We start from the raw sequence: 24,548 nt of genomic DNA on the forward strand, positions 1-24,548 counted from the left end.
TCTAAAAGCCACTTGGAGTGAGAAAGCTGCTGATTTAAGCACATTTTTGGAATCCTCATTAAATTTCCTATCCAATAACCTAAAAAAACACTTCAAAATTTAGTACAGTCAGGGAGAAAAGCGGTGTCAAAGTTTGAACTGTCAGGAAAACAGTTTGTAGAGACAGTCAGGCACAAAATCGCGTCTAAAACCCACTTGGAGTGAGAAAATGACAGTTTTAAGCACATTTTTGGAATCCTCATTAAATTTCCTATCCAATAACCTAAAAAACCACTTTAAAAGTTAGTACAGTCAGGGAGAAAAGCGGTGTCAAAGTTTGAACTGCCAAAAACACAGTTTGTAAAGACAGTCAGGTACAAAATCGCGTCTAAAACCCACTTGGAGTGGGAAAATTACTGATTTAAGCACATTTTTGGAATCCTCATTAAATTTCCTATCCAATAACATAAAAAACCACTTCAAAATTTAGTACAGTCAGGAAGAAAAGCGGTGTCAAAGTTTGAACTGCCAAAAACACAGTTTGTAGAGACAGTCAGGTACAAAATCGCGTCTAAAAGCCACTTGGAGTGAGAAAGCTGCTGATTTAAGCACATTTTTAGAATCCTCATTAAATTTCCTATCCAATAACCTAAAAAACCACTTCAAAATTTAGTACAGTCAGGAAGAAAAGCGGTGTCAAAGTTTGAACTGCCAAAAACACAGTTTGTAAAGACAGTCAGGTACAAAATCGCGTCTAAAACCCACTTGGAGTGGGAAAATTACTGATTTAAGCACATTTTTGGAATCCTCATTAAATTTCCTATCCAATAACATAAAAAAACACTTCAAAATTTAGTACAGTCAGGGAGAAAAGCGGTGTCAAAGTTTGAACTGTCAAAAACACAATTTGTAGAGACAGTCAGATACAAAATCACGTCTAAAACCCACTTGGAGTGGGAAAATGACAGTTTTAAGCACATTTTTAGAATCCTCATTAAATTTCCTATTCAATAACCTAAAAAAACACTTCAAAATTTAGTACAGTCAGGGAGAAAAGCGGTGTCAAAGTTTGAACTGCCAGGAAAACAGTTTGTAAAGACAGTCAGGTACAAAATCGCGTCTAAAAGCCACTTGGAGTGAGAAAGCTGCTGATTTAAGCACATTTTTAGAATCCTCATTAAATTTCCTATCCAATAACCTAAAAAACCACTTCAAAATTTAGTACAGTCAGGAAGAAAAGCGGTGTCAAAGTTTGAACTGCCAAAAACACAGTTTGTAAAGACAGTCAGGTACAAAATCGCGTCTAAAACCCACTTGGAGTGGGAAATAACTGATTTAAGCACATTTTTGGAATCCTCATTAAATTTCCTATCCAATAACATAAAAAACCACTTCAAAATTTAGTACAGTCAGGGAGAAAAGCGGTGTCAAAGTTTGAACTGCCAGGAAAACAGTTTGTAAAGACAGTCAGGTACAAAATCGCGTCTAAAAGCCACTTGGAGTGAGAAAGCTGCTGATTTAAGCACATTTTTAGAATCCTCATTAAATTTCCTATCCAATAACATAAAAAACCACTTCAAAATTTAGTACAGTCAGGGAGAAAAGCGGTGTCAAAGTTTGAACTGTCAAAAACACAATTTGTAGAGACAGTCAGATACAAAATCACGTCTAAAACCCACTTGGAGTGGGAAAATGACAGTTTTAAGCACATTTTTAGAATCCTCATTAAATTTCCTATTCAATAACATAAAAAAACACTACAAAATTTAGTACAGTCAGGGAGAAAAGCGGTATCAAACTTTGAACTGCCAAAAACACAGTTTGTGGAGACAGTCAGGTACAACATTGATTTGTTTTCTAGATACTGGGACAACAGATGACGTCATCACTGACGAGGAATCGGACGACGATTCGACCAGCTTGTCCAGTTCGGAAACGCCAAAATATCGTCCGAGACACTCCTCCACGTCCACAATCAAACAGAACCATTACGGCAGCTTCTACCTTAGAATGGGCGCGGTCGGTGAGTTTTTCCATCTAACCCAACCTAGCCAAACCTCAAACGCTGCGTTCCAGCATTCGGAATTGGCAGCATGATTTACTCGGGTCTGGAATTCGGCCAGTATTTCGAATTGGAAGCGAACACAAAGTGTCACAACGTTCTGTTGGCCTTAACGCCGGCCACTAGAATGGCCTTTATATTTATACAAATGTACTTTATATTTCTTAATAACGAAGTGAGTATGGTTTAAATTGTTTTGGTTGTTATTAGAGAGGGTTTTTTGCAGCAAATGCGCGTTTACAAGCACAAAATAGCGGCCAGATTCGGTTTAATGCACATGATCGGGACCAATTTGTCTGTGTGGTTAAACGTGCTCGTCCAGGAGACCAAACATGAAATTCTCACCTTCTACAATCCAGAAAATAACTCGTTAAGGATATCCCACAGGATACCTAATAAAGGCAACGTTTTAGGGTTTGTACAGTCTATTCCACGTCGAGTGGCAGTGACGTAATAATTGTCGTTCCTTGTCTATTACTTGTCAAATGATCGAGACGGAATTTTGACGTCATTATGTTCTTTAATCTAAATTTATCGGATTGATGGGTTTTCTAATTTTTTTCGAAAAATTACCGAAAACTTTCTGGAAAATGTTGTATACCTAACCTCAACACTTTTCAAAATAATATGAATTTTTAAAAATTTAGTAACCTGATTTAATTGAACAGATGTTCTATAATGTTCTCCCTTCTGGACAACACATTCCCGGTATAAAAGCTTCTATTTAACTATTTCCACTATACAGGTGTGGTAAATACAAAAGCGACCATAGGAAAACCGTGTAACGGACAGAGAAACGTAGGTAATTGCATGCGCGGGAGAAAGACAGAAAACGAAAAAATATCAAGTAGGCCATATTTTTAGCGCGCTGTTGCCAAACGCCGTAAGCAAATTTGTCGAGGGTATTGAATACTTAGCAGCTTTGACCACTTCGAAAGCACAATTTTCCAATTTGAAAATCGAGAGAATCGTACCAAAGTAGGCGGTGCATTGTGTTGCAAATTTGACGTCACGATGACATCATTGAACAAAATAATATTATAACCAGCTGTCAAATTACGTCATCGTGACGTAAAATTTGCCTGGCACTCTTGATGGAGCGTCAGAATGATATAATGCACAGCCTACTTTACCATTCATATTCGCGAAACGCCATATTAAACATTTTTTGTCGTTTATTTATAATTATTTCAAATACCATAAACTTTAAATCATAATCGAATGTAACTTTAAAAAAATAAAGCTAATAAATGGGGCTATCACGTGACGTTGAGCGGGCGCGGCTAAGTTGCCCCGTTTAGAGGCTAGAGGGCGACAAAGTTGACTCTCGTTTTTTTGCAGTTTTTGCTCAATATCTCAGGAACGTTTCAGGTTAGAGGTCTGGAGTTTTTACCAAAAAATACACCTCAATACGGTGCAACTTTTACCTTCTATACACTTTTTTGGTACCTTGCACCGTTTCACCTTGAAAAATTAAAAACTAGAATTGTCAAGAAATTTCAACCTTCTGATTTTTTTCAGAAAATTTTTTATTTTCAAAATTAACCTCATCTGCTTAAATACCTTCAAGTTAATAGTACAAAAGTGACGTAAAGTGTCATTTGTCAAAATGTCATTTTGCAAGGGTGCCACGCCCTAAAGTGTCAAAATTGACATAATTTCAAGGGCATCTCCGAAACGGTGCCAGTTAGAGCAAAATGGACGTCAGATTTGTGTTCCCCAAGTTCAAATTAGTTAAAAAAATTACTTTAATTAAGGAAAATCCAAAATGGTCGCCGTTAGTATAGTAGGCCCAAAAAATCCCTAATTTAGATTAAATTTCCGTGCACCTTTCCAGAAAATTGTCCATAACTCGCTTATTTGAAACAGCCTGTATAAAAGCACCGTATAACAAAAGAAAGCTAATGAACGGGGCTATCACGTGACGTTCAGCGGTCACGGCTAAGTTGCCTCGTTTAGCCTCTAGAGGGCGTCAAAGTTGAATCTCGTTTTTTTGCAGTTTTTGCTCAATATCTCAGGAACGTTTCAGGTTAGAGGTTTGAAGTTTTTACCAAAAAATGCACCTGGATGGGATGCAACTTTTACTTTCTATACACTTTTTTGGTACCATGCACCGTTTGACCATGAAAAATTAAAAACTAGAATTGTCAAGAATTTTCCAGGTTAATACCTTCTGATTTTTTTCAGAAATTTTTTTATTTTTAAAATTAACCTCAACTGCTTAAATACCTTCAAGTTAATAGTACAAAAGTGACGTAAAGTGTCATTTGTCAAAATGTCATTTTGCAAGGGTGCCACGCCCTAAAGTGTCAAAATTGACATAATTTCAAGGTCATCTCCGAAACGGTGCCAGTTAGAGCAAAATGGACGTCAGATTTGTGTTCCCCAAGTTCAAATTAGTTAAAAAAATTACTTTAATTAAGGAAAATCCAAAATGGTCGCCGTTAGTATAGTAGGCCCAAAAAATCCCTAATTTAGATTAAATTTCCGTGCACTTTTTGAGAAAATCGGCCATAATTCGCTTATTTGAAACACTCTGTATAAAACCACCGTATAACAAAAGAAAGCTAATGAACGGGGCTATCACGTGACGTTCAGCGGTCACGGCTGAGTTGCCTCGTTTAGCCTCTAGAGGGCGTCAAAGTTGAATCTCGTTTTTTTGCAGTTTTTGCTCAATATCTCAGGAACGTTTCAGGTTAGAGGTCTGAAATTTTTACCACAAAATGCACCTCGATGGGCTACAACTTTTACCTTTTATACACTTTTTTGGTACCACCCACAGTTTGACCTTGAAAAATTAAAAACCAGAATTGTCAAGAATTTTTTTTTTAATTTTTAAAATTTAAAAAAAGTAAATGTAAAAAACGAATTTTTTTTTGATTTTTCAGATTTTCCAATTTTTTCGAAAATTTTCTGGAAAAATTTCTAGAAATTTAATTTTCCGGAAATTTCACATCCCTGGTCTTGTCAAATCGGTAAACAACTGAGGCACTGTCAATGTCAATTGTCAATCAATATGTTTCTGTCCTTTGTGGCAACACACTAATGCCACGTTGCCGAATGCTCTCGTAAACTGACAGACAAAAGGGAGCAAGCGAGTTATCAAGAGAAAAACCTGTAGAATGTGACAAGGACCAGGCATTGTCAGCTGCTTCTGTCACATTCTATCAACTCTTGAAAATTCCGTTTGAAAAAACCTTTGCAACTAATCTAAGACGTCACCATTTATTGCGTCACTGCCCCTGAGATTAGAGAGAATATTTTTTTTAGGTTAGGTTATTTGTGTATTTCAGGTTGCCTATAGTGACCACAGAACATCCGCCAGAAGCCCACGGACACCACATTGTGGCACGAGGCCTAAAAGGTCCGCATCATCTCTACGAGTGTCGCAGGACCAACATTATAGGTTCCCTAGTGCAAGACGCCTCCCCTTTCCTATTCCCGTGCACTATAGAGTACAGTTTGATATGCGCCGCCATTTTGTACGTCATGTGGAAGAGCATCTCCAAAATGCCGCTAAGCGCTCAAGCGCTTAGAGCAAAAGCGGAAATGAATTTGAAAAAAAGTCCCCACCACTATTCGGTCGATTGCGCACGAGCGCACAAAGGCTTGTTTGTAGGGATTCTGTTCCTCGTTTTGACCATAATCTCGTTGATTCTGTTTTTCGTTTTGATTTCCCGTTCTGATTTTGTCGGTTTGGCGGTGATTGAAGTGAATATTTGCGAGTTGACTCTATACGGAATGACCACTTTAGCCTCGATTTTAGGAATGTGGCAAATGAGGCAATTGAAGTACGACGGCACCAAGAACCTACAACTCGACAATATACTGTTAGTCGGCGCCCAAACTGGGATGTACATATACAGTACGTTCACGATAATCGGGGGACAATTTACGATTCAAAAGAATACGGTTCTGGTGCTCGTCACCGCAGTGGCGTCCTTATTACAAACCACCTGTCAAACGATTTTCATTCTGGACGCGTCGCGACGGAGCTGCGCCACTGCGGATCAGATCCGCAAGAAACCGGGCAGGGAGATTGTAACCTTTTTGCTGGTCACCAATTTGGCGATGTGGGCGATCAACACTTTGGAGAAATCCAGGGCCGAATCGCATCCGATTCAGTTGCATTTCTACGGCCTGTGGGCCTGGACCATAATCACTCACGTGTCGATGCCTTTGGCCATTTTCTATCGCTTTCATTCCACCGTTTGTTTGTGCGAAATATGGAAGAGGGCCTACAAAATGAAACCCACTTACATGTAATCGCATTGATAGGTAAAAGGAAATTGTTTATTTGCCTCGATAGTCCCTCAATACTGTTATTAATTGCAGAATTACCAAGACTAGCAAGGTATGTAGCCATTGCTAATAAGGGGCTTTAGAGGCTTCTGGCAAGCATTTACAATGGATTATAGGAGAGATTTGCAAGGTATGTATGGTCTAATCCCTATAGGGCTAGCGGCAGTGACGTAATAACTGTCGTTCCTCGTCTGTTAGTTGGAATTAAAATTCGGCGTTGGCCTTGGGCGTCAATGTCATTTGAAATGTCTAATTTTGGTCGTTTCTTGACAGTTTCTTCAAACTTTTCCCCTTGCAACTTAAATTAATCAATTTTGTGTGAATTGTATTTGGGTTTTATCATATTTAACGTCAAAACAGTATAATAAGGGCAAACACAGCGGCTGATAGAAGTTTTATGTGACATACAGAGAGACTTGCTGCTTACCTTACTTTGCAGGTTTACCGTCAAGAAAATAACACACACACACAGTTCAGAATCACTATCAACACTAAAGCCTGCACTATTCAAGTAAAGTATTAAACGGCACTGATTTAATTTGTTCGCTTTTATTTATATTTCGCATTTTACCGGCTTAACCTCACTCTCGTGAGTCAAATCAGGTAAACAACTGAAGCACTGTCAATTGTCAATTCAATATGTTTCTGTCCTTTGCTAACCTTAGGCGCTTTCCGCGTTATGATTCAAAAGTCATGTGACCTCTATCTCATTTTTTTAATCATGATGTCGCGTGATTTTTAGATCGGAAAGCTGTGGATTGGAAATTAGGGATCGAATTCGGCTCTAATCATCTAATGCTAATGACTGGAAAGGCACGTGACTACCGTGTGATTCTAAAACTGTGGTGTCATGTGATTTTTAGATCGTAACGCGTTTGGATCCAAGGATGTAAAATTTTCGGTAATTTTCCGGCAAAATTGGAAAATCAGAAAATTCAAAAATAATTCGTTTTTTACATTTTTGAAGGTATTTAGTAGGTTGAGGTTAATTTTGAAAAAAAAAAATTTTAACTGAAATTTCTTGACAATTCTAGTTTTTAATTTTTCAAGGTCAAACGGTGCATGGTACCAAAAAAGTGTATAGAAAATAAAAGTTGCATCCCTTTGAGGTACATTTTGTGGTAAAATTTCAGACCTCCAACCTGAAACGTTCCTGAGATATTCAGGAAAAACTGCAAAAAACGAGAGTCAACTTTGACGCCCTCTAGCGGCTAAACGGGACAACTTAACTGTGCCCACTCCACGTCACGTGATAGCCCCGTTCATTAGCTTTCTTTTGTTATACGGTGGTTTTATACAGGGTGTTTTAAATAAGCGAGTTATGGACGATTTTCTGGAAAAGTGCACAGAAATTTAATCTAAATTAGGGATTTTTTGGGCCTACTATACTAACGGCGACCATTTTGGATTTTCCTTAATTAAAGTAATTTTTTTTTTGACTAATTTGCACCTGGGGAACACAAATCTGACGTCCATTTTGCTCTAACTGGCACCGTTTCGGAGATGACCTTGAAATTATGTCAATTTTGACAGTTTAGGGCGTGACACCCTTGAAAAATGACATTTTGACAAATGACACTTTACGTCATTTTTGTACTATTAACCTGAAGGTATTTAAGTAGTTGAGGTAAATTTTGAAAAAAAAAAAAATTCTGAAAAAAATCATAGGGTCACAACCCTGAAAATTCTTGACAATTCTAGTTTTTTTTTTTTCAAGGTAAAACTGTGCAAGGTACCAAAAAAGTGTATAGAAAGTAAAAGTTGCATCCCATCGAGCTGTATTTTGTGGTAAAAGTTTCAGACCTCTAACCTGAAACGTTCCCGAGATATTTAGGAAAAACTGCAAAAAACGAGAGTCAACTTTGACGCCCTCTAGCGGCTAAACGGGACAACTTAACCGTGCCCACTCCACGTCACGTGATAGCCCCGTTCATTAGCTTTCTTTTGTTATACGGTGGTTTTATACAGGGTGTTTCAAATAAGCGAGTTATGGACGATTTTCTGGAAAAGTGCACTAAATTTTAATCTAAATTAGGGATTTTTTTGGCCCTACTATACTAACGGCGACCATTTTGGATTTTTCTCTACCAAAGTGGTTTTTTGAACTAATTTGAATCTGGGGAACACAAATCTCACGTCCGTTTTGCTCTAACTGGCACCGTTTCGGAGATGACCTTGAAATTATGTCAATTTTGACAGTTTAGGGCGTGGCACCCTTACAAAATGACATTTTGACAAATGACACCCTACGTCATTTTTGTACTATTAACTTGAAGGTATTTAAGCAGTTGAGGTAAATTTAAAAAAAAAAAATTCTGAAAAAAATCAGAGGGTCACACCCTTGAAAATTCTTGACAATTCTAGTTTTTTATTTTTCAAGGTCAAACGGTGCCAGGTACCAAAAAAGTGTTTAGAAAATAAAAGTTGCATCCCTTCGAGGTGCATTTTGTGGTAAAAGTTTCAGACCTCTAACCTGAACCGTTCCCGAGATATTGAGCAAAAACTGCAAAAAAACGAGAGTCAACTTTGACGCCCTCTAGCGGCTAAACCGGGCAACGTAACCATGTCCGCTCAACGTCACATGATAGCCCCGTTCATTAGCTTTCTTTTGTTATACGGTGGTTTTATACAAAGTGTTTCAAATAAAGCGAGTTATGGACGATTTTCTGGAAAAGTGCACCAAAATTTCGCTCAAATTGGGAATTTCTGCTTTCGAGGAGGGCGGTCAAAGTAGGCTGTTAGAGCAAAAACAATTGAATATCGATACAAACATTTTACATCAAGTAGGCCTAGAATTTGACGTAGATTCCAAAAATCGTATTATCAATAACTCGGTTATTTTGACAGTTACAGGGTGATTAAATATATCAATTTGTAGCCCTTAGTCTTTTGATCACCCTGTATACCACATATACAATCCAATATCAATTCAAATAAAGTTTAATGTACTTTTGCGTTTGCACCGTCGTTTTGTAAGCCGAGCTTAATTTAAGTGTGGGTCAGACTGTGACAGTACAGGTGAAAAAAGTCACACTCTAAACCACACTTAAGCTATGCATAAAGTACGCCGGTGCAAATGGCGCTTAGATGTCTTATAAATTATTTCATTAGAATGCACGATAAGTTTGACAATAACAATGACAAGTTTGACAGTTGTTTTCCCTCATCTGGAACGCTCAAGCCGGCAACCGCGCATTATCAATGAAAACCTTGGGAACTAATCTAAGACGTGCGCGAATTTCGATCTGACGTCACCGTTTATTGCGTCACTGCCACTTCGGCTGGGATATTACAAAGTGTGCAATTTTAACTGTACCTTGTCCCTTGACCAATCACCAGTGTGCTGAAGTTTAGGCACATGCGCACTCACTATTTAAACAATCGAAGGCGACAAAATGGCGTCTCACTAAGTATATAATTTTATATGATATACTCAAAATAATCACTTATTATATACTAGTCTGTATATTACAAAGCAAGACACCAGCATTTGCTCAACTTTATATATAAGTCACAACTGTATACAATAAGGCAATAAACATGTTATATGGCAAGTTGTGACTTGATTAAGACTGAAATTTTAATTTGTAAAAAAAATTAAGGGAACAGCAATAACACTCATATACTACAACACATAACAGTGTGTATTTTTCCATTTTTATAGTGTAAAACAATAATTAATATTAAATTTTATTAAACCTTATAATTAAGACATTTACAGTCAAAAATCAATGTTAAGTGAAATGACGTATCAATGACGTGTGTATTTAACATTTTGACTAAATACTTTTCCACATTCTACCCACATATCGTCTGTCCAATATTGTTAGTACAAAAAAGTTGTTAATTTTTATATAATATACTATAATATAGAGTGTGTCCCAAAAATGAATTCACTGAGACGCTCTGTATTTTCCCTCAAAAAGTACAAACACTTTACTGCAACACCCTGTATAATAAGTAAGGTCAAACTGTTAAGTTTTTTTTTCTTTACCTACTACGGGTAATAAGTCAATATATTATAATATAACTACACGTTATTCTATTATACATTATTACTATTATAGTGTTGTTTTGTTGCGTTTATTGTTATAATACGTTTTTGTTAATTTATGTCAATGATTATATTATACTTCTTATAATAAAAGTGCATAATATATATATTATAATTTTAAGTGTACTGCTAGTATTTTTAAATATATTACAAAGTAAGTAATACAAATAATCTTTCAATTTTAATATTTGCACCCTCTCTGGATGAGTCAAGTCAAGAATCGATTGTGCACCCTACAGGAATGCCCTCTCCTATGCAGAAAGAGGGGGTGGTAATTTAACTTTCCTCCCCCGCCCCCCATACCCCTTTTGTGGGGTTGGCAACCCTCGCTGTTGTGTCACGTGATGTAAACAGTTGCGTGCGTAAACTGTTGCCAGATTTTTGGTTCGGGTTTGATTTTTGTCTTGAAATTCAAACCAGCTTTAACTGTCAAAAATTGAGGAATTTTGCAGTGTTGCCTCTATATGAAATTCTGAGCCCGCGACGAATTTAGTCCAATTCCGGCTCGGTACCGGTAGCGGTGCTGCACTTGGCAACATTGCCCAACAAAAGAGTGGTAAATCCTCTCTGTATATACCGCTACGCTATACACGGAACTGTTTAGTAATAGTTCTTCGGTTCGGTCGTAAAAGTGAATGAAATTCGATGCTAAAACTGAATTATGTAACTTTTACATGTTTACCGCGTTCTTTCCGGTTTATTTCAGACTTTTAATTCATTCACAGACCGTAGAATAAAAATTCCTGGTTTTAGGTTATTTTGGTTAAATGCAATTGGATGAAAATGATGAGGTAAGATTTATTGACACACTCTGTATATAAGGGAATGCCTTGGTGGTCTAGGAAATGCAACCTTCATGGAGCAAACAGAGGGTGACGTCATGTTGACGTAATTTGACAATACCGTAACTGAACCAACTGTCAAATTACGACATCGTGACGTCACATTCCCTCTTGTTGGACCATTAATCTTTAACGATTTGAAGTCTTCATAAGGAATTATAAATTGGCGTTTCAAGTTCGCAGCGCCATTTGAACTAAAATCGGGCAACTCGTTCCTAACCTAACATTATGAATAATATGACACTGTCATTTCATATTTATGAAACTTGTGCCAAATTTCTAACCGAAATATGCCAAAATCAACGTAAACAAACGGAGAAATGACAGCTGCAATGCCCGAAACTGTTTTCATAACTGATCACCAGAGGGAGTATCTCTTATCTTGAAACCCCAATAGAGTTCCCATTTTAGGTGGTTGGGTCTGATGGTCTAAAAAATGCAACCTTCATGGAACAAACAGAGGGTGACGTCATGTTGACGTAATTTGACGTTATCTTAATCTAACCAACTGTCAAATTACGACATAGTGACGTCACATTCCCTCTGTTTGGTCCATTAATCTTTAACGATTTGAAGGCATTTAGCTTCAAAAGGAATTATAAATTGACCTTATATAGACTTCCCATTTTAGATTTATTGACACACTCTGTATATAAGGGAAATCTATTCTATAGTTGCCTTGGCAGGTCTGGTGGTCTAAGAAATGCCACAACCTTCATGGAACAAACAGAGGGTGACGTCATGTTGACGTAATTTGACATTATCTTAATCTAACCAACTGTCAAATTACGACATCGTGACGTCACATTCCCTCTGTTTGGTCCATTAATCTTTAACGATTTCAAGATATTTAGCTTCATATTCAATATATCAATTTCCACAATAGAGAGACTAACGTATTGGATTGCGAAAGTGTACAGTGGCGCCTCAACAGGCTGAAACCCGTACCACTTAAAAATTAAAAATAGAATTTGTAGTATTTCCTTCTCGGATTTGTGGATTCTTCTTTAGGTTCAGTTCAAACAGCCTCAATGACCCGAGTAACCCAATTTGGGGCATTTCCGCGTCGAACTGAACAGTTTCGAAGCTGACAAACTGGGAGCAACACGTTTCGCAGCTGCAGCTGTGCGGTCAGTTTCGTGCGGGTTTTTGGCCACGAAACTAGCTCGTTATTCTCCGTACATGTTCCTAACATGCTGAAACGTAAAATGCCGGAGAAACCGTGCGATGAACTAGATCTGCTCAAGTGTCGTGTTAAAATTGTAAGTTTTTTCACCACACTGGGTATGACCTACATAATACGATGTCATAGCAAGCATGTTCCAAAACACTCTGAATAACTGACATTAATATGTCAAGATTTGACAGCCTAGAACTGTCAAATATTTGCAATGTCCTAATCAAACGACCCTCGTATTGTGACCGTCATTGTTGCGAGACGGCGAGACGCCAAATCTGCGCAAAAGCCCTTTTTTGCGAAAGGTTCATCTCGGCCCTTTTAGAGTCCATCGACCTATTAAACTATGTCATAGTGTAGAGTAGAGTAGGCCGAGTATGCAGTGATTTTCTTAGTACCTCGACGGTTGTTTTTATAAATACATTTCCGGCCCTTTGTACCTTAAAAAATGTGATGTTTAGTGCGCATCCGGTTGGATTTAGACCCTTTTGTGTGCTGGTACATAATAGTGTTTAATGTGATTCACTATACCAATAGAGGTAAAAATGGCATGTTATTTTGTTGCTTTTGATTAAGGGTGTGAAAAGTGATCGATAAATCACTCAAGGGTGTGACCTATATCAAAGCCCTTTGTGGGGTTGTTTTATAATGTTAATAATATGGGACACAAACCTTTGATGCTATATTTGGCCCTTTTTGGCTCCAATCAGTGTAAACTACTCTTTAAAAGCTATTTTGGTAATAGAGGTATTAAAAATGTCAAAATAACATATACTGTCAAATCTCAGTGCCATCTGGTGTCCAACAAACCTATTTAATATTTGTAAGCTTTTTATAGTTAAAGTTGACTGTATAATGAAATTTTAGCCGTAACATAGCCTTTTAAGAAGTCACAGTCAAAACACTTACAATTGCACTCACCCTGCTTGCTCCTTGTTTGGTTAAAAAACAATCCTAAATCCCGGTTCTTCTTTCTGGCGTTTAATTTTACGGACTACTCGCAGAATACAGTGGAAGGACAAATGTTTTCCTTTATTTTGACTATTTGAAGAACAAAACACTAAAAACACAACCCGGCACAACACATAACCTTCAAATGTCAATTATCAAAATCATTGACATTTTTGGCACAAAGTTTGTGCGTCAACCGTCAAGCGTCAAATGTCTGTTCTGTCAGTTTCCTGTTTATTTATTTTCCAGTGTTTTTGCGGCAAATATCCCGAATGGACCCTATTTTTAGCCGGAAACGTTCCACTTCCAACCAAATGAAACAACAAATACATAAACAGTGGCGTATATTTTACTTTAAACACTTTCCAGGTTAGTAAATCATTAACGTAAATATAGAAGGTCCAGGAAGTGTACTATCCACATACCGGCTGTGGAAACACTGGCTTATGTTGTACCGGGCGGTGTAAACATCAGGTAAAATAATAATCAATAATAATAATTGCTAAACAAAACCAAATCTAAACCAGGTTCGATCACCTTAACAATTCATTAATTCATATGGTAGAGCATCCGTGCATTGAATAAGGGGGGGTTTACCTTATATGCTAACAGGATGGCAAAACCACGTAATGAATTATTATTTAATAATTGTTTTCAGTATAAAATCAACATGCAACGTTGCCCGTACATTCACGAGATGAAGGAGCGATTGTTAGGGGAGCAACAGCCCTTAGAACAGGTTCAACCCTCGAAAAAACCCACCACCCCTCCACCCGCAAAAATGGATCAACCCCAACTGCCCGTAGCTACGGTAGTTAAAGTAAGTGTTACGTTTTACATTACGTCATTAAAGTTGGGATTGTTTTTGGATTGACAGCTGTCACAATTTTGACGCTTTGTCAAGGAAACTTTGTGACGTTTGTAAAATAAGTTTTTTTTTTTGGTTTAATAGTTAAATCCAGACGGCTATGGATCTCACACCTCTCCAACCCATCACAGGACCCCCTTAATGCCAAAGCAGCCCGAAGACGATTTCCACGTGTATCATACCAAAGTTTATCCCAAAAACGCCAAGTAAGACTATTTTGAAATTATTGTATTGAATCACTCTCTGTAGGTGTCAAAGTTTCGAGCCTTCATGGACCAAACAGAGGGTGACGTCACGTTGACGTAATTTGACATTACCGTAACTGAACCAACTGTCAAATTACGACATCGTGACGTCACATCCCCTCTGTTTGGTCCATTAATCTCTAACAAATTATAAATTGGCCTTGACCTTATACTAACTAGACTTCCCATTTGAAATGATTGTTCTGTCATTAAGGGTGTAGAAAATGGCTCTAATTGCCCGGAGAGCGTCAAACAAAGACCAATTGTTTATACGGCACATTCTGCTTTTGCGCAACACACAAAACGCCCTTTGAATGAAAATAGGGCTCTTTTCACGTAGAAAAAAAGTGTAATTCATCAGTCAAGGGCCTGAAGGGACGCTGATAAACAAATGAGTGTATATAGGTGGTAAACAATGTTTTAAGGGTTTTTTTTCTTGTGGATTAAGGGTGAGGTGAGGTCACGCTAGGGGTTACTGGGTCGAAATCCCGGGACGCGGCTTGGCCACGGCCAATCAGCAGCGTTTTTCGGGCGTCACGTGACTGCAGCATCCCTTCCTGCTCTGCAATCTTTCCCGTTTTCCTTGGGATGTACACACTCGCCCGCCATTTCGGTAGACGATCGGTACGGGGGGACTGTTAAAGTCCAGTTTTCCGGCGTAATCGACATTAAACGATTAATTCCCAACTACGGAGGATAGTTTGTTTGGTAATTAACGCAACGACACCCTTTAAGAGGGTGCGTCCACGCCCGCTTAAGTCGATGTGATTCTAAATCGAAATCAACGAGACCATACAACGATTGGAAATCAGGAGAAACTGTTTTTTGGAGTTTTTTATTAAGTGAGGACAGGAAAATGGCCGCCGGTGAGGTCAAAGTGGCCACCGTTGAGGTGGAGTCGGAAAACAATATGGCGACGCTTCCGGTATCGCGGGCTCACGAAAAAAATTCGGGAGAATCGACCAATAAAGAGTTGGAACTGAAATTTGTGCAGGAAAAACCGGACAAAAGGTATTTTCCGGTCAACTTTTCACTAAAATCACTTGATTTTTAGGGTAGAATGCATTTTTTCTTAAGTTTGCTACTGTACTTCATATGTCACACCTTTTTGAACGTCCGCGCTAACCGAAAAACTGTTAAAAGCACTAGAAAATTCTAGTTCTTCAAGTTTTTTAAAATCAAAACTGAATAACTTAAACATGTCTGCAAAATGGCCTATTCTAATCCTCCGAATCATGTACCAATGCCACTTAAAATTGGTTTACACTGTAACCACGTAGGAAAGCATCTGTAAACTGTAACAAAAAGTCATGTTTTGCTTTTAAACAAATAATGGTCTGGAGTGGTTTATGTCACGTTATCAATTATTGCGTTAACGTTCTCACACTACTTAAACGGCACCGAAAATAGAATCCAATTCCCATTTATTATTGCTCCGGAAAACCCGCATTTTAAGGTTCGTTTGATGAACCAACGCTGATTTTACGGTTTAAGTGCCCCCCCAAGTCAACCAACTAGAAGACAGACCTAAAGTTTGTTTTAAGGTTTTGTGGTGCAAACAAAGTGTGACGTCATCGTGACGTAATTTGACAGAACCGCAACCTGTCCCACTGTCAAAATACGTCACGGTGACGTCGCGTGCGCTCCGTTTGCTCCACAAAACCCAATTCTGGCGAATTAACAATTTTAGAAAATTGGGATGGGAAAACCAGTGGCGGGGGTAACCCTGGCCGATGTTATATCCCGAATAACAGTATAGTTTTTGTGTTTGCGACTGGAATGTTTATTTTTAGTGATTTTATAGTGTGTGTGGACGTTTTCCGGATTTAGAATGGCCAGAGATAGGATCGATTTAAGGGAGAGACGTTTAATGCGTTTCTTGTGCGTTGCAAATGAACCCCAGTATGTATTTTTCTAGTATATTGCAATTATGATCTCATAATTTTTAAATTACCAACAACCTTGCAAACAATTAATTTTAAAAAAGGAAACCTGCTTTTAGGACTATATTTGCTTGCCATCATTTTTGATCGTTACGGCAAATGTTATTGTTTGAGTGATTGGTTTCAAGCAAATTTCGACCGTATATCGACAATTTCATGTTATTTTCTTTCAGAACGTCACTTTTCATTATCATGAGCTTTGTATATGCCAAACTGCTGGTCGTAGTGTGTATAGCGTACGTATTTTCGGACGCGGTCACCCACAACATTCCATTGTACTATTACGAGGGCTTCTTCACTTATTTGTACGGCATGAGCATCCTGTTCCTGTTGTACGTTTTCTGCTTTTTGCTGCAGGAAAGTTCGTGTTGCGCAGGCGCCGAAAAGGAGAAAAAGGTATGTGGTTGAAGTAGCAGCAGAGATGGGCAATTAAGGTTGATTGCAGGTGAAACCGCAGCCCAAAATCAAAACCAAAGAGAAGGACAAGGAGGTGAAACTGGAAGAGGAGAAGAAAAAGAAGGAGGAGAAGGAGCAGAAGAAGAAGGAGGAGAAAAAGAAGGAGAAGAAGAAACAGAAGCAGGTGAGGGTGTGTGCGTGTGCGTTATTGACCAGAAACAAAGGAAGATCGCTTTGTTAGGCTTTTTGTTGATTCCGGACTGGATGCTTGATTGTTTTTCTGCCAGGTAGTATAGCAACAATCGACAATCTATTCCGGAGTCGCTATAATTTTTGCTAAAACCTCCTAATGTACAGGATGTTTCAGCAAAAAGCGTCCAGCTCCAAAACCAAACCGGACGATCCAGATTTCAACATCTCTTTTAGTTTTGAAGACATTAAGGTATGTACTCGCATACTAATTGGCACTCTTTTAATAAGTATTTAAATTAGTCCTCCAGACTGATGATTTTCTGTAGTTTTGAACGAATCATCGAAACGTAGACCATAATAAGATATCAAAAGAAATGGTAATTTGAAACCACCCGGTATTGATTACGTTCTTCAACCGAAGATTCAGCAAAACGCCTATTAGCGATCTTCCTTTATCTGAAGACACCAGAAACCGTGACAGTATCAGTTGCAAGTCATATACAGGGTGTCTTAAGTGTATCAAATGAATGTTGCTGTCTTGTACACTTTTTTAACCCTAAAAGAGCTTTTATACTTATTTAGCAGAAGGAGCGTTTACGTACAGTTACCTTCTATACACTTTTTTGGTACCATGCACCGTTTTACCTTCAAAAATTAAAAACTAGAATTGTCAAGAATTTTCAAGAAAATTTTTTATTTTTAAAATTAACCATAAATTTAATTTTCCGGAAATTTTACATTCAGGTGTGTAGTTAAAAATGTTTCACCCTGTATGAACTTAACCTAACTGCGGGCGAATCAAACTGACCAATCCTGACCCTTTAACGTCTAACTCCCCTCTTTTTTGTACTAATTTTCTTTTATTAATTTTTTTTTTAGTTCTCTTTTGCTTGATTTTTGTTTGTGTTGTGCGTGTGTAGAGGGAGAAATTTCCGCGCAAGATGCGTGACCTACTGCAGGCCAAAAGGGACGATAACACTTTTAGCACTAATAAGGTGAGCAATACGGTATTTTAACGACCAAAAAAAATCACGTGACTACACGATGGCATAGTTGCACGGAGGTCACGCGACTCAAATTTCAAATTATACACGCACAACTGCCATTTTGTTTTCTATAATTTACTGCTTTGTTATTTTATTTGTTTTTTACTACTTATTTCTGTCCTTGTTTCGGTTTTTTTTTCGTTTACCGTTTCCGTTTATCTCCCGTTCGGCCAGAGCACCACGTACCGGCGGAACAGCGAAGGCGTGGTCGACGCTGAGGACGTGGTGCCCATTCCCGTCACCGAATTATCGGAACAACACGCGCAACAAGTTGAACAACAGCGTCACTCTTCACAGGGTCCGCAGGCGCAGCAACAGGCCAGCGAGGGGGCGGGAGCGCCCCCGCCTCCGGCCCCACCCCCAGACGCTCACGTGAACAACGTGGACGTGGAGAGCGGCGCCGTGGTTCAGGCGCAGCCCAAGATCACGTGCAAACGAAAAACGACGCAAAACGATCACAGTCACGGCAGTTTCTTTTTGAGAATCGGTGCCATTGGTGAGTAGACATTCATTCGTAAGGTTTAGGGTGCAAACAAAGTGTGACGTCAGTATGACGTAATTTAATAGAATCCACCACTTAACGAAGTGTCAAATTACGTCATAGTGACGTAGCATTTCCGTTGTTTGCTCCATAAAGGCTCCTCTACTTAACAATTTTGCAGCGTTTGGTTTGGGTACCATGATCTACAACGGTTTGGAGTTTGGTGTATTTTTTGAAATACCCTTCAACTCGCCTTGCTACATGATCCTGCGCGGTATCAATCCAGTTTTGCAGATGATTTTCACTTTTATGCAGATGTACTTTATTTTCATGAATTCCAGGGTAAGTTTCCCGAATACTTTGAGAAGAACTGACTGAATTTAGTGTGGAATTGCAGCTCAACATTCACAGATTCAAAGTGATAGCCCGTTTCGGTTTGATGCACGTCGTGGCCACGAATTTGTGCGTCTGGATCCGAACTTTAGTCCTGGAATACATCAAGGAAATCACGATTTACCATCGGAACCTTCTCAACGCCACCCAGATCGCACCCACCGAAATCGCTCCGTTTGCTGGTACTTTTTCTGTGTGTTTTCAATGTCGCGATGTGTGTATGTAATAACCGTGGTTGCAGAAAGCATCAGACAACACACCTTGCGCAATGCTAACACGATCTTGGGTACTCATTTGGTTCGGCCTGATCACATTCTAACCACCAGTACCACAACAGCTCGAAGCTTATTGATCACTACGAATAGTCACTTAAGTAAAATCATACCAACCACCGCTCGTAACGTTTACTCCCACCTAAACAATTTGATCAGTACCACCACGACAGTACCATCTACTACCACTATGAAAAGTAAGTGGGTGGTTTTAAATTTCTGGTAGGGTCACCCTGTATATTTGATGGTAGTCTAGATCAAATTAACCCTCTATTACTTTTAATTTTTCTCCTCTTAGCAGCCTTCGTTTTAAGGTTTTATGGTGCAAACAAAGTGTGACGTCACTATGACGTAATTTGACAGACCCGCAACTTAACCCAGTGTCAAATTGCGTCATCATGACGTGGCATTCGCGTTGTTTGCTCCATAAAGGCTCAAAACAAAGGGGACCTAAACTAAATACACTAACCGTGCACTTTCCTCCTGTTAAGACGTAGTTACCACTACCGCCCCTAGCGCAATGTGGCGTATGGTTAAAAGTAGCGCCGCCCCTTTTGTGCAAGCGACCACGCCCGCCCTTTCTAAACTAACCACCACGGTTCCGAAAACGACCTTGTCCACGTTACGCACCACGATTGGTCGGTCATGGGACGCGTTTACCACGGGGCGTACTTTTGCCCCTACCACCGCGACCACGCCCAGAACCTTTGCGCCATCTACCTATCCCAGCTTGAAGGACTTCTTCGATCTTAGAAGTTTTAACAGTCTCGTTGCTAACGGTATGTGCGCATGTTCGCCCTAACACTGTTGATTGGCTTTTAATGTTTATACGGGGTGTTTACTCAAATCAAACTGTTAATTGAAAATATTACAGAGGAGCCGGACTTTACGGACTTGTCCAATAACAGTGCCGAGTCTTTGGACGATTTGGCTCCGCAAGCTTTCATCAGGTACTTTACCAGGAATTTGACACCAATGTCGAATGACAGTTGCGGTCGTATCAACATTATGGGCACCATAGTCCAAGACTCCGCCCCTTATTTGTATCCCTTCATCATCGAGTACTCCCTAATTGGGGCGGCTGTCATTTATTGCATGTGGAAACATATCGGACGGAATCCCAAGTAAGTTGATGTTTGTATTCAGTATACTAGAGCTGGATGTCAAAACATGTTGACAGTTCTTTGTCAAACGTCTAAATTATGTTGTCAAGTGTCTAAGAAGGTCTTAAACGTTGCCAATTGTCTAAAATTGGTTAAGTTACTTGTCAAAGGTCTAATTCATGTTGGCAAGTGACTAAATGTGCTTAGACAGCTCCCAAAACGTCAAAATACATCTGAGCATTCTGTCAATTGTCTAATTTGGGAAATTGGTTTTCAATAATTAGATAAACATGTGCAGGTATGTGACTCAAGAAGATCTGGAACATCGATTGGAAATCATGTTAAGCAGAAGAGCGGTAGCGATGGCACAGGCGCAGCAAGGTCGCGTGGACTGCGTGGGCGCCTCCAAGGGCCTATTTTTCGGTCTTCTGATGCTCGTCGCCTCCCTGATCTGTCTGATCCTGTTCTTCGTTCTGATCCACCACAAGGAGCTCGGATTGCTGGCCATTTATCTGGCGGACGTGTCGCATTGCGTGCTGATGGTGCTCAGTATCATTGCCATCGTTATTGGTTTTATACGGTAAGTGGTGCGCCATCTACAGTCAAAATTTCGCGTTTTTTCATCGTCATTTTTATGTTTTTTTTTTTATTATTTTTATCATCATCGTCATCATTTTTTTTGGGGGTTAGAATGCGTAGGGTGACCACGAGCCGCGTACTAAATTGCAGGGTCCAAGGGCTGAAATTCAAAACGGAGGAGCAGAGCGATCTGAACGATATCCTGCTGAGAGTTTCGGCTTTCGGCCTCTTCACGTACGCCGTCTTCAGCGTGATTGCCGGACACCTGAAGGCCTTCACCGTCGAACCCAATTTACTCGTAATGATCACTGGGATTTTATCTGTTTTACAGGTGAGCATTAACGTACAAAAATTTGTTTTAAATTAAACACCCTGTATAACAAATGAACGGGGCTATCACGTGACGTTGAGCGGGCGCGGCGACGTTGCCCCGTTTCGCCTCTAGAGGGCGTCAAAGTTGACTCTCGTTTTTTTTGCAGTTTTTGTTCAATATCTCAGGAACGTTTCGGGTTAGAGGTTTGAAGTTTTTACCACAAAATGCACCTTGATGGGATGCAACTTTTACCTTCCATACACTTTTTTGGTAAAGCGCACCATTTGACCTTGAAAAATTAAAAACTAAAATTGTCAAGAACTGATTTTTTTCCCAAAATTTCAAAATTAACCTCAACTTCCTAAATACTTTCAAATTCATAGTACAAAAATGTAAAAAATCAAATTTTAGAGATTTTAAGAATGGCTGGTTGCATACTTGTGAGAGTAGTTAAAGTGGCGCCATCTAGCGTCCAAATTGTAAAACTTTCGTTCGAATTCCAGGTGGTTTTGCAACTGTTATTCATAGCGGACGTGTCCAGACGTAGAGTGCACCTGCCCGAACATGACCGCACCAAACCGGGCAGACAAGTGGTGACCTTTCTGCTGATCTGCAACATTACAATGTGGATCATCTACACGTTTGAGATCCAAAAAGTGGAAGCGAACCCGGTCCAGACCACTTTTTACGGCTTCCTGACCTGGGCAATTATCCAGAGAGTGACGTTGCCGCTGTGCATTTTCCATCGTTTTCATTCGGCGGTCACACTGGCCGAAATATGGAAAACCAGCTACAAAGCACGTTTGGAGTAGATCCAGAATTATTGAAAAAAAAACAACCAAAAAGAACCAAAGAATTACGGAACGCGGCATTTATCACTCAAAATTATTGGCGAAAAGTCTGATATTTTTTGCTCATTTTTGTTGTTTACAGGGTGTCTCAAATTCAGTGGCTAAACTGATTATTTATTTGGACGGGCGCTATCAGCGTTGCCAAAACTACCCCGATCGGAGTAGATCTACTTCATTTCCAATAACTTCACCCCGTTCAATAAACAATGTTGCCAGGTTTACCGTTCTCCTGTTTTTTGTTTTCATTTACTTTTTCAATTTATTGAATAGGAAATTTAATAAAAATTCTAAAAAGGCGCTTAAAACACTCATTTTCTTACTTCAAATTATTCTCTAAAACCACGTGATGTCTGTCACGAATGTCGGAATTGACAAAATTTCACTACAATTTGCAGGAATTACATTTTAACACAGTTTTCCAAAACAAGAGATTTGCTGAGATTTATGACAGTTATTTTGACACATGTCACTTCATAGTCTAGCTAAATAGTCTTCTCAAATCACGTGACAACTGTCACTAACGTCAAAACTGTCAAACCATGCTCTAAAATTGCAAAAATCAAGGTTTAGAAACGTTTTCTTGCTGTAATTGATATAGAACGTGGTTTTGAGATTTATGACCGTTATTTTTGCAAATGTCACGTGACTGTCTAGCTAAGTAGTGCTCTACAATCACGTGACAACTGTCACTAACGTCAAAACTGTCAAACTATGCTCGAAAAGATGCAAAAATCAGGCGTTACAAATGTTTTCTTTTAGTATTCGATATAAAGAGTGTTTTTCAAGATTTGATGATTTTGACAATGGTCACGTGACTGTTTCGCTAAATTATCCTTTAAAACCACGTGATCTAACGATTATTATTAAAAAAAAAAAAAACGAAAAATCTGTATTTTTGCAGTACGGTTTTAAAAGACTACCCTGTATATAATAATAATGTAAAATGAACGAATTTGTTTTGATCTGCCGTTTTTTTTTTTGACTGATTCAATTAAATATGTTGACTTGGCAACATTGCCTATAAACGGTTCAACACACATCTGCCCCGAAAAGGACGTTTGGCAACACTGGGCGCTATAATAAACGCACACGTGATATAAATATTAAAAAAAAAAAAAAAACACCAGACGAGGTCCATATACAGGGTGGACCTGTCTCAATTTAAAGCTTGTACGATTTGCAATTTGCATGTGCTACTGTTTCAAACCTAGCACACCCTATATAATAGATTGAATCAAAATTAAATGTACATAATAATTCTCGGTGTCTATAATACAAAAATATACACAATAATAATTAGATACAGTACAAATCAAAGTAAATTGCCGTAAAACTATAGCAATTGTCACACGTCAACTTGCTTTGATTTTCACTTAGTTTTGTTTTTATATTATTTTCCGATAAAGCGTGGACCAGACGAGAACACTACTTATTTATTTTTTTACCGAAAAAAAAACATCATCCTGTATATACTGCAAGTCCACATTTAAACGTACAGGGTGATTTGCAATAACAATGTGAATTACACGTCCAAAATGTTATTTTTGTTTTTGTGAATGTTTATAACGGTTATTATTAAAAAAAAAGTGTTGTGACCATTATTTGTTGTGCGTTTAGCTATAGAGTGTGTATAACCAACCTTAATTTCTGTACATATTATTGTTTCGACTTGTATAAGGTTAAGGTATCATTCTCCATATTTTTAATAGATTTTAAGGCTCAATTTTAGTAGGTCATTTAATATTATATATAAAAAAACACTGCCCTTTCTACACATTAAACGGCAGCGTAAACATTCAATCTATATCAAGTTAGACGACCCTGTATAATTTTTAAAAAAAGTGTCCAAATATACGGTTTTGATGTGTGCTAGTAGTAAACTTTCAAACACTGCCAGAGTTGCATTAAACAACAACAAATTTACCTTAGTAAGTTAATTTGAAAATTATTACGTCACTGGTGTAATTAAAATTTAATTTTACTATTTTAATGTATAAATAGTTATATATAATAACTCGCTAGTAGAGATACACACGTTTGATTGAATTTTACATTGTTTATTTTTATTTAAATTAATAAAAGTATTAAAAAATTAATATGACTGTTACGTCACGTGTAGTTAGTTTGAGTTTGACCTATCGAAGGTTTTAAAGTCATAGCCACCCGAGCATTCAAGCACCGTACCTGGTAGGCAACCACACTAACACGCACTGTAAAGGTGGGTTGCCTGCCTATATCGAATTCAGTTACTCGAAAGGATATTTTTAATACAAGAGGAAGACGATTTATATACAGGGTGTTCTTCGATAAATAAATGACACGTAAACAATGCACATTTTCTGCTAAAAAGTGGATTTTTCTATGAATTTGCTGGTTTAAATGTGTCACTGTTTACCACTCCCATATACCGAACAAAATGCAACAAATGGACAAATTAGCGCAATATACGCTATGCTTCGTCATATAAGGCAATTCTTATTTATAGGTATGAGTTGATTC

The 24,548-nt window shown here is 38.5% G+C and overlaps 3 protein-coding genes across 26 annotated transcripts in view; 2 read left to right on the forward strand and 1 right to left on the reverse strand.

The window, feature by feature from the left end:
* The window catches only part of LOC145736348 (potassium/sodium hyperpolarization-activated cyclic nucleotide-gated channel 2-like), a 37,938-nt gene extending 31,034 nt beyond the window's left edge, over positions 1 to 6,904 (reverse strand). For all 4 annotated transcript variants that reach the window (XM_081990729.1, XM_081990725.1, XM_081990728.1 and 1 more), the window contains exon 1: positions 6,771 to 6,904. The gene's annotated coding sequence lies outside the window, so the exon portion shown is untranslated. The remainder of the gene's footprint in view (positions 1 to 6,770) is intronic.
* The window catches only part of LOC145736341 (proton channel OtopLc-like), a 28,555-nt gene extending 18,658 nt beyond the window's left edge, over positions 1 to 9,897 (forward strand). Inside the window, exons 5-10 of one of the 4 annotated variants that reach the window (XR_014179904.1) lie at positions 1,841 to 2,002; positions 2,056 to 2,216; positions 2,268 to 2,455; positions 5,335 to 6,319; positions 6,377 to 9,177; positions 9,326 to 9,897. Coding sequence is in view for 1 of the 4 variants with exons in the window: in XM_081990714.1 (XP_081846840.1) it covers positions 1,841 to 2,002; positions 2,056 to 2,216; positions 2,268 to 2,455; positions 5,335 to 6,307 (1,484 nt within the window). In the remaining 3 variants the exon portion in view is untranslated. Of the gene's footprint in view, positions 1 to 1,840; positions 2,003 to 2,055; positions 2,217 to 2,267; positions 2,456 to 5,334; positions 6,320 to 6,376 lie in introns of all 4 variants that reach the window. The other 3 variants (XR_014179902.1, XR_014179903.1, XM_081990714.1) reach the window with 3 other exon arrangements.
* A 1,130-nt stretch (positions 9,898 to 11,027) lies between these two features.
* On the forward strand, positions 11,028 to 24,145 carry OtopLa (proton channel otopetrin-like a). 18 transcript variants are annotated; one of them, XM_081990684.1, is made up of 16 exons: positions 11,028 to 11,188; positions 14,026 to 14,187; positions 14,320 to 14,441; positions 16,597 to 16,819; positions 16,869 to 17,003; positions 17,187 to 17,261; positions 17,932 to 18,006; positions 18,232 to 18,553; positions 18,720 to 18,880; positions 18,936 to 19,113; positions 19,173 to 19,400; positions 19,695 to 19,982; positions 20,078 to 20,327; positions 20,605 to 20,886; positions 20,997 to 21,216; positions 21,702 to 24,145. In XM_081990684.1, exons 1-16 carry the CDS (start codon positions 11,165 to 11,167, stop codon positions 22,008 to 22,010), a joined length of 3,054 nt encoding a protein of 1,017 aa, XP_081846810.1. In that variant the 5' UTR covers positions 11,028 to 11,164; the 3' UTR covers positions 22,011 to 24,145. The 18 variants fall into 18 exon arrangements, with proteins under 18 accessions (XP_081846810.1, XP_081846808.1, XP_081846809.1 ...); XM_081990682.1 differs by lacking the exon at positions 11,028 to 11,188 and adding an exon at positions 12,351 to 12,501; XM_081990683.1 differs by lacking the exon at positions 11,028 to 11,188 and adding an exon at positions 12,351 to 12,501 and having other exon boundaries at positions 21,036 to 21,216.
* The last annotated feature ends 403 nt before the right edge of the window (positions 24,146 to 24,548 follow it).

The sequence above is a fragment of the Ips typographus genome, linkage group LG12 (assembly GCF_016097725.1).
Source record: "Ips typographus isolate SLU linkage group LG12, UJ_Ityp_2.0, whole genome shotgun sequence".
In the NCBI taxonomy this organism is placed as follows: Eukaryota; Metazoa; Arthropoda; class Insecta; order Coleoptera; family Curculionidae; genus Ips; species Ips typographus.

What these genes read in the sequence shown, in the direction of transcription:
- OtopLa (XM_081990682.1), top strand. Translation starts at nt 12,433, where the DNA reads ATGCTGAAACGTAAAATGCCGGAGAAACCGTGCGATGAACTAGATCTG. An exon ending in CGAAATCGCTCCGTTTGCTG is followed by an intron (nt 19,114 to 19,172) that starts GTACTTTTTCTG and finishes CCGTGGTTGCAG; the next exon opens with AAAGCATCAGACAACACACC. An exon ending in TAACAGTCTCGTTGCTAACG is followed by an intron (nt 19,983 to 20,077) that starts GTATGTGCGCAT and finishes AAAATATTACAG; the next exon opens with AGGAGCCGGACTTTACGGAC.